This window comes from Pholcus phalangioides, unplaced genomic scaffold, assembly GCF_987345545.1.
Source record: "Pholcus phalangioides strain wild (caught in Gottingen) unplaced genomic scaffold, Ppha-v1.0 ptg000010l_1, whole genome shotgun sequence".
In the NCBI taxonomy this organism is placed as follows: Eukaryota; Metazoa; Arthropoda; class Arachnida; order Araneae; family Pholcidae; genus Pholcus; species Pholcus phalangioides.
This window is the reverse complement of record NW_028301603.1, coordinates 39,969,571-39,979,688: the sequence shown is the minus strand read 5'-3', so window position 1 is coordinate 39,979,688 and position 10,118 is coordinate 39,969,571. Positions and strand designations below refer to the sequence as shown.

General features: G+C 38.5%; 1 protein-coding gene across 1 annotated transcript; it reads right to left on the bottom strand.

The window, feature by feature from the left end:
• Positions 1 to 957: 957 nt before the first annotated feature.
• On the bottom strand, positions 958 to 9,346 carry LOC149081457 (uncharacterized). Its single transcript, XM_089238382.1, has 3 exons — positions 9,185 to 9,346; positions 5,103 to 5,313; positions 958 to 1,286 (listed from the first exon to the last, which is right to left on the bottom strand). The coding sequence occupies exons 1-3, from the start codon at positions 9,222 to 9,224 to the stop codon at positions 1,097 to 1,099; spliced, it is 441 nt and encodes a 146-aa protein (XP_089094508.1). The 5' UTR covers positions 9,225 to 9,346; the 3' UTR covers positions 958 to 1,096.
• Between the last annotated feature and the right edge of the window lie 772 nt (positions 9,347 to 10,118).

Sequence of the window (10,118 nt, the reverse complement as noted above, 5' to 3'; positions counted from 1 at the left end):
AGCTTCATCGCTCGACCTCCCGAAAAGTTCTTGAATCTCCCGAATTTTTACGAAAATCACGAAAAATCCCTAATTGTCCCTAAAAAATTCCTACTTCATTAAAAAAAATCCCCGCTTATGAAAACAATCCCTAAGGAATTTCTTGTGGGGCATGAAGCCTCTTTTTTTCCCCTTTCGAAATGACGCCACACGTCGTAAATGGGAAAATTCCCTTTTTAAGGAAGTTTTACAAACCAAAGCGGATAGAGAGTAACAAGAAAGTTGTTTGTCTTATCGCGCAGGGAAATGGCTTAGCAGCCAATAGTCCTGGACAATAATTGAAGATTATAGTGACGCGCATATGGTCAAAATTTCTCTTGTTGAAGTTACGTACGTGCGATATAACAAAACATGAATACTGATCAGCAAAAACATATTTAATCAATTTTAAAGATACTTCTTCCGATGAATTTCCTTTCATCAAACGTTCCAGAAGAGGGCCGACTTTTCCTTTTTGCACAAGTTGTGTTACGGACATTTTGAGTAGGGATTTTATTCCCTACGTTTTAACTTTTATGTTTGGAAAATCCCTATTTTATTCGGAAAAATCCCTATTGTATTTATTAGGGAGTGGTTTTAGCAGAAAATGCGGGTGTTGCGTGAAAATCTCTCGAATTTCCATTTTCAAAAGTTGGCAGCTATGCAACAGGTACCGTTCCAACGCCAGCATGGCTTCTTTTTTATATGCTGTTAATTTAAAAATGGATGTTGCCATTAGATATATATATATCGATTTTTTTTTTTTTTTGTGTCTCTAACAGTACATTTTTTAGTTTTTCTTTTTCATTCTCTAGCGAATTTCATCCAAATGCGTTCATTTTTGCGGCCGCTAGGGGATCGCATACGGGGAAAGTTATTTTACGACCACCCTGTATGTTGTTCAATATAGTTAATATAGAAGTGATATAAGAGAGGGAAAAAAAAAAGTATTACTTTATTCAAATTAATATTGTAAATTATTTGATCTCAAAATCAAATAAACCAGTTGCAAAAGGTCACGTCGATGACAGATCAAGGAATGTAACTATTTTGCTTGACAATTAACCTCTGCAGTTTCTTATGGGATTCTGAAAGGGGTATCATCCACGTGTTCGAAGAAACCTGCTGGAAAGTCGTCCGCTGTGCAATCCTCTACATTGGCACCTTCGTTGAATCCCTCTTCGAAGGCTTCTCTGAGATCATCGGACAGTTTACCGCATCGTTGCTCTACGAGTTCCAATATGCATTCTCTAGCCAGGTGCATGGCCCTGCAACAAAAAAAAAGACAGTCTCACTTACACTATACAGACAATTAAAATTCAATAATTTCAACAATTGTGGATAGGCGAGGATCTAGAAGAGGCGATGGGGGTCATGGCCCCCGCATCCTGGAGCAGGGCAACTTTTGTGCGACCCCGGTCAGAATTTTCAAGTGCCTTCCTATAGTTAATTTATAGCGTGAAAATGCAAAAAATTATGAGAGTTGTCCCGGGCCCCAGGGTCAGCCCTTTTAGCCCCAGCCTTGTGAGGGCCATGCTGTGGGGGTATTCTCTTCTCCTAACCAAACCGAAAAATATGGGGAAAATTGATCCGTCCCCGTAAAATACGGTACGATCATACGAACCTGTGCAATAATTCGCCCCTCCTGACACATCGCACTGAATCTGCACCCGGAATGAGAGTAATCCATGGAGCAATATATTTCTTTTTTCCGAGCAATAATCTTTCTCACCGTGAGATAAATGCGCCTAAATGCTCAATGTAGCGAAGCTTTGCAGAATAAGCTTAAGCTCATGCGCCATCTGTATGGCTCAATCGAAATTAGTACCTCTGGTATCTCGAACTGATGAGTTCTCTGAATGGCTTTCGGTAAATTAGGAGCATATTTTGACCTGGTTTACCAGCTGGGACTCAATCCCACGCCAATATACAGCCAAAGATTTCCGTGCTAACCTCGCGGCTGGCTGTGAGAGAGATGCTGGACGTATATATATCCTGAAGTCGTCATCATCATTCATTAATCCATATTTGGTGCCGTGAATAGTACACGAACAGACAGACAATTGTAACAACAGAACCTAGAGATGCATATGACTTTTATTTTAAGTGCATTTCAACATGGAATTTAAGCCAGTGGAACCAAAATGTGGGAAGGGAAATGGTCCAGCTCTTACTAGGAATGCAAAATGGGTAAACGAGGAAAACCTTTCCCCCATTGTGTGGGCAAGCACCTGAACTAACATCCCCTAAAGATAAGTAAAATCTAAAATGTGCTGAAATCTTGATTCCTCCTTAGCACCATGAACTTCTTATTAGCCTTGGCTGCAAGAGTTTCCCAATGTTCTGGAACAAACCCCTCCCGGTCACTATTCACTATAGAGCTCGGATGATCAGAAGAAACGGGTTAGAAAATTTGAATCATTTTCAATTGTAACTTTTATTCCAAGAAAATACTGTATACGAATCACACCCCCCCCCCCCCAAAATTGCGCTGATTTTTGGAGGTCGGCGTATAAACGGGTTTTCCATTTGTTGCGGTGGTGCTGAAGTGAGGAGGGTCGGCTTGAACACGAGTATATACAGTAATTCTCACGTAGCCTGTTGTGCAATGATGACTCTGCAGAAAGTACCTTAAGTTAAAGCGCATCGCTTATTAAGAAATCATAAAAAAATAAATCCCTCCTGATTTAGTAGTTCCGTTCCGATCGAGACTCTTTCACTCAGACGTACGATGACTTCTTATCAGCTAAATTTAGTCGCGACATAATGCTTTATTAATGATAGTGTAATTAGGTATAAAATAATAACTTATTGAACAATGACCATGTATTTTTTTATGACAATAATTTTGATATTACTATAAAAACATGAATTACATTTGTGGGGTTCAAAACAGAAGGGATATAAGTACAGTTTTTGAAAATCCAAGTTAAAAGCATAGGAGTGAGAAGATATAAGTCTCTTGTCAGAGCACAAAGGGTATGTGTGTTGCTCAAACAGCGAGCTGAATTCTAGTGGTATAGAGCAAAACTACCGCACCGGCCAGCTATTTGGTTTGGAGCACATGGGATGTGTACGATTACAGTACTTATATTGCAGGCCTATTGCATTGTGCAGTCATGCTGCAGTGTATTTCGACTAACAGAAGATGCTACCAACGCTAGTTTTCAGCTGTTTTATAGCTTACTATAATCGACTGTTATGAACTTTTGCCACCGCTCATTTGACGGCATCTAATGGTAATGCTGGGCTTTAAGCAATATTCGTGCATTATTGTCTATGAAAATGAGCCCGGACGCCCGATTATTGAACGCTATAGCCGAGGTGTTGTTACAACACAGGTCGTTATAACCAAGTCTGACTGTATTTATAGCTTTCAAAGTTAAAGCTGGAATTTTAAATTCAAATATTTAGTTTTTAGCGTCATCTATTGATGCATGCTTTACGCCGCCACTCATTTGACGCCATTTATAATGACTAAGCTGAGGGACAAATCAAGAGTCGTTTCCTTGTCAAATTCTGTCTTTTTCTGACTTTATGTTATCCGTAACACGAGTACCACAAACTGTAGATTACAAATTTCAAGTTTGTAGATACTCATTCATAGATTGTGACCAGAATTTAGGCTTAACATTGATTGCAAAGAAGGAAAGTGACCATAGAATGTTTTTTCCAGAACATTGAGAATCTCTTGTGGCCAATGATAATTAAAAAGTTCATGGTGGTGATGATAAATCAATTGGGCTTCCCATCGCTCCTGATTCTCTTAAGCATTTCCTCAAAGGCACAGTGACTCGTATGCGGCTGATGCAATGGCTTCACTTCATAGAGAACGAAACGTGGACCGTTTGCTGCAAAGAAAACTTAAAGCAACCCAGCTTGCCATTGATTCACTAACATCTCTGGAATTTAGAGAAAGCATGATGAGGAAGACTCAATGTTCGGTACTTCACTACAACTAGCAGCACCGATCTATACCACTCCATTGATTGATGGTCAAACGTGTAATAAACTTAACACGAACTGCAAATATAGTGTGTTCAGTCTCATGATAACCGTGCATGCATAGCAAAGTTGACTATAGCAGTGGTGGTGGTCAGGTTCACCATGTATATATTGTATGAGGCCAATCCAATCAGGGGCAGGATCGACCTTAGGAGGGGAAACAAAAAGCTTGGGGGGGGGGGGTGAGGAGCGGCACATTGAATTTCTCAGAGAGAAATTTTGAGTTATCAGCCTACAAATGAGTGTTGTTCCAAAAATCCTGTAGTTTCCAACTCCAAGACGCAAAAAAACGAGAGCCGATCTTACCCGTTAAAAAGGCTCGCCACAGAGAGCAACACGCCCACAACGGTACAATTATTCAATCATTGCACTCGTGGCCCCCCACATCTTGAAGCAGGGCCCCCAGGCTGGGATCTTTTACGCCCCCCCCCCCGACCAGACTTTCACGGGGTCCCCTTTATGAAGAATTTATAGCGTGACAAAAACAAAAAAAAAAGATTAAAATCCTCCCGGGCCCCAGGGCTGGAGCCTTGTCAGCCCACCCCTTGTGGGGGGGCCATGATTGCACTTCACTCATAGTTCGAAAAATAGGTGGCAGATGGCAGCACGTATAACAAGCATCACGCAGAAGCAAGTTTCACGTTAGTTTCGCAACACGTGCACATACATTCCGGCATGTACCAATTAGTTAGAAATTCCACGGAGGAATATGGATGAGGTTCGTGTGTAGTTTAGTAGCTTCCAAACAGCATTGATATTAACCGAAACTGATTATAAGTATAATAACATATGAAATATATTTTCTTATATCAATATTTTAGTTTTAAGAAACCATGTTCTTTTTTGCATTTAGAATAATTGTTTGATTGTCTTTTGAATGTCTTTTGAGCGGGGGGTTGGGGCTCGAGCCCTGTATGGTCCCGACACACTCCCGCGTGCGCTTTTGATCCCAATATGTGGTAGAAGGCGGGGGAGGAGCTGCAAAGAATTGTTGACGGTGGGGGGGGGGGTCAAAAATGGCTAAAACTCCGCTGGCGTAATACTTGAATGGCCCCCTAATGTAAATCAATCTCACTTACGTGCACGTAACTTTTCGGGTAGCCACGGAATGCGAAAAGGATGCGAGTCCAGCACCACTTTCTTCGAAGAGACGAGAAGCTCGCTTCACGCCGCTTATGGTGCAAGACGCGGCGGTTCCAGCGACGTCTTCTTTTGCATTCTCCATCAAATCCTTCAAGCAGTTTTCTATTGGATCCCCTTCGACCTGAGATTCCCTCTCGAAGCCGTAACCTAAGGCGTTGGTAAAGAAAACGAGATAATCCCTCAGACGCACCGCAGTTTATGACTTCAGAAAAAGTATCGACACTAAATAATTATTTATCGAAATTGTGTTAAATCGAGAAGAAATTCCTCGTGGTCATTACGTTGAAATTGATCAGCGCTGTGTTTCTCAACATTGCTGAACGCATGGACCAGTAAAAAGGTCTGAAACAATTCGACGGACCACTTGCGTCCCGTATTTTTAGTTGTTCTGAATTTCTTCTTCTATATTTGTCCCGCTTTGTCAATGATGTTCATTTGAATTCACAATGTTCACTAAAATTTCTAATAAACAGCGTTTTTGTGACTTAAGATAATTTTGGTTATAAATCTCGCATTGTCAAGTTTAACTGTTTTTCTTCAATTTTTCAGCAATTTTCACAGCAACTGGGAGTTTTGCTGAGTTATGGCAACGCTTTTAAAGACAGTCGGCGGCGTCCCGTATTTTACGGTAATCGAGTCATTTGAATTCCCCCCCCCCCCGTCAAATGTTTGTTTAACGCGATTCGTAGCAACCTTTCACTTCTACACCCTCCACCACTTTCTGCAGTAGTTGGCAAATTTGTCGTAAATTGCATTTTTGGGAACACAAATTAGTGATATCCCGTATTTAGGACCGAAATTTTTCGCATTCTCCTCGATGAGGTGTAATAAATCTTAGTATGAAGAGGTACAATTTTATTTGTGAATCCATATTGATATTACTATAACATCAATTGCAACAACTGATTAATTTTCCATCCAGTAAGAATTGAATTATCAAGTCTGATTTCGGACCACCTATGCCATCGTCGTGGACCATAGGTTGAGAAACGTTGGATTAGCGTCCCTCAACTTTTCTTAGCGCTTAAAATAGACCAATGCGTATTATACAAATGCAAATATAAAGTGCCCACAACAGGCAAATTTATTGCCCGATGAGGTTGCTGAAAAAAGATGCCCATGAAAAACATGGATGCCAAATACAACTAAAGTACAACAACCAAATTTGAGAGCATATGTCACACGAAAAAAAAACTAATAATTAATAATATATAATACACTGCTCATAAAAAAAAAGATTATGGTTGTGTTAAACTAATTGTTGGAAAACTCTTTGTGATATTTCACGCATTCAGACACATTAAATTGTACGAAGTTCAAGGAAGCAAATACAGTCAAACCTCGTTAATGAATCATTCTTAGGAGAGCAAAAATATGACTTAGTAAGCGGAGTGACTCGTTAAACGAAGTAAGCCATAGCTTGCCAATTCCTGCCTGAGGACAATTGGAAAGTGATCCGGTAGCGGAGGGACGTGTTAACGGATGACGCACTAACGAGGTTTGACTGTATACGATTTAAGGTAAGAATCCACTTCACCCAGGGCCGTCTGAAGAGCATCATGGGCCCCCGGGGCAAGAGATTTTTCTGAGGCTCTACCAGGAAAAGTCTCGAAAATTTCAACCAGATCTCATTTTTGTAAGGCCCCTTTTCTCTTGAGGCCCCCCGGGCCGTGCCCGGGTGGGCCCATGCCTTAAGACGGCACTGACTTCACCAAGAGAAATTTCATGAGTTACTTTTTAGTTAGTAACATTCTTAGATATTTTATGTGTCACAATATGAATGCGTATTGCAATTGTTAATTTACTTGATTTATCCTAATAATATTACGTAATAATTCGTTAATGCTACTTTATTTACTTCTTGTGCAATAATAAGTTTTAAATATAGATCATTATTTATAATTAACGTGCCTCAGACATTTTAATATGTACAAAAAGCTTCAAAAACTATGCTCTGTTAAAAATAATGTGTATTATTTAATCATTGATCTGTTTCAAATTTGGTGCATATACTGCATTTAAAATTGTATGTGCTATGCCAGTATTTCTTAACCTTTTTTGCCCGTGGCCCCCTTTGAACCATATTTTTTTCTCGTGGCTCCCCTGTCTTACCCAGAGTTTTCAACTCTCATCTAGAAGCAAAAGACACTTTATACGTATTGAAATGATTTTTTTCAGTGAATTTATACTGAACGAAAATTTTGCAAAGAAAATTGGCCTCCAGACCACTAGCCTAGAATTTTTTTATCTCCCCGCTACTCTGAGTTCTATCAGGGCCGTCTCAATATCATGCCCCCCCCCCCTCGCTCCTTAGGCAAAGTGATGCTATGGTAGTCCCATACTTTAGCTGGAAATAAACAGCCTACATATTTCCTACTTATTTTCAAAATTAATTGTACTATGCAAAATATCATAAGGTGGGGTCACGTATGGGTATGAGGCCCCTCACAAGAGTAGGGCTGACAGAGCTAAAGCCCGGGGCTTAATATGGTTTTCATCATTTTTTTTTTTTTTGCATACAATAAATTTCATATAGGAAAGGGGGTCTGAAAAATTTAGCCGGGGACTTGAGAAAAACCCCATCCTAGGCAACTTGCTGCAAAATGTAGGCGGTGAGGCCTGGGTGGGTCCATGCCTTAAAGAAGGCCCTGGTTTTATGGGTGGTTTTGTTGGATTCTCTCCCTCCAAATCAATATAAAATCAATGTAAGTAATGTAAGTATAAATGTAAGTAATGTAAGTATAAATGTAAGTAATGTAAGTATAAATGTAAGTATAAATGTAAGTATAAATGTAAGTATAAATGTAAGTAATGTAAGTATAAATGTAAGTAATGTAAGTATAAATGTAAGTAATGTAAGTATAAATGTAAGTATAAATGTAAGTAATGTAAGTATAAATGTAAGTAATGTAAGTATAAATGTAAGTATAAATGTAAGTAATGTAATTATAAATGTAAGTATAAATGTAAGTAATGTAAGTATAAATGTAAGTAATGTAAGTATAAATGTAAGTAATGTAAGTATAAATGTAAGTAATGTAAGTATAAATGTAAGTAATGTAAGTATAAATGTAAGTAATGTAAGTATAAATGTAAGTGTTAGTCACTAACATGAAATCTTTATTTCTCCACACCTTAATTTTTCTTCTCAGCTCTTGAAACCACCTGTCATGGCCCCTTTCTCCATTTTCTTCCGTGGCCCCCTTGAAGTATCCCAGTTACCACAAGGGGGCCATATGGCCCCCGGTTGAGAACCACGGTGCTATGCTATGCCTGTACAGCGCTTCAAATACTTATTTCTTTAAACAGATTTTGAAACATTAAGAAAAAAAAATGCATTGCGGACATAATGAAATAGCATGACATCAATTTCATTGACTTTGATTTAAAATAAAAGAAACCTTCGAGTTCATAAAATCATGAACTCCCACATTAGCGGTTCTAGCCCTGGGACCCGGGAAAATTCTAATCATTTTTTGACTTTTTCAGGCTGCAAATTAACTATAGAAGGGTCCATGGCCCCCACAAGGGGTGGGCTGACAAGGCTCCAGCCCTGGGGCCAGGGACGATTTTCACCTTTTTTTGTTTTTTCACGCTGTAAATTCATCATAAAGGGGGCCCGTGAAAATCTGGTCGGGGGCTCGCATAAGATCCTGGCCTGGGGGCCCTGCTCCAGGATGTGGGGCCATGGAAGGGTCGGTGTGAAAAGTCGGAAGTATATAAAACATTCTATTAGCATAGCATCACATACGTAATGAAGAATATGTATAAACAATTGAAATAAATCAATAGTTGAAAAAAATTGTAATGACATTTTTTTTTCTAGAGCATAGCTTTTAGGGGTTTTTGAGCATATTAAAATGCATGAGACGACTGAAAAAATTTCCGAAATCAAATTCACGACTGTTTTAATGGGAAATGGAAATAAAATTTAGATTGAAATTAGACAAAATTTATTATTATTTTTTATTATATTAAATTCTTATAAAAAAGAGAAAGCTTGAAATGATAAACTCACCCAATGCTAATACACTAACAATAAGTACCAAGATCTTCATTTTTCTGTTACGTTGAAACGAAACACTGATCGGCGAAACGTAACGCTACGACGGTCTTAGATGTAGAAATGTAAATTTAATTATAACTCCTCACCTAATCGGTGACGGATTTCCTCTAAATGGCAATGAAAGGGAGTAGCTGTCGTTTTCATGCCGCTAGGGTTATCGCACGAGGGCAGTGTATGTTGGAGAATACTGTTATCAACCTAATTATTTCCTGCCCGGAATTGGGTTTTTTATTTGCCCCTTTAACCTTTTTTTTTTTTTTTAATTATTCAACTATTATCGATGATGTACGTAAATTGTTTAAGCCTAGAGTCCGTGGTGTTTGGTCAGAACATGATACCTCCAAAAATTGGTTTTGGATCTATAAGTAAGCCTTCCTAACTATAACTACAATAACACCTCGATAAGTCGTCACCTGAAGTTATCGAAAAATTATGACGGCTTAAGCGGATCGACGACTTAAGTGGAGTGCCGTCAGTTTCAATGTGCAATGTTGTGAAAATCGTATAAATTTAAAGTAATATGAAATTTATTAAAGTATGAATCAAAACAAAAATATTGATAAAATTTATAGATCGCGAAAGAGTAAATAATAGCAATTTTTTACCTTTTTATCTTTTATTACTTAAATTATTGTGGCAAAATGTACTGTACACTTTGATTTATACTAGTAATTTTTAATTTACACTAACAGAGCAACTATTAGTCTGAAGCTATAGATAGCTTTTCATCATAATAGTACTCCCTATTGCACATTAATTTTACATAGACATCAAATTTAATTTTAGTTTTTTAATTCTTCATCAGTAGTTCATGATACAACTACTAAGTAATCTCGAACACTTTTTGACTTGGTGGAGGGGCCCTGGGCAGGGAAAAGTAAATAGA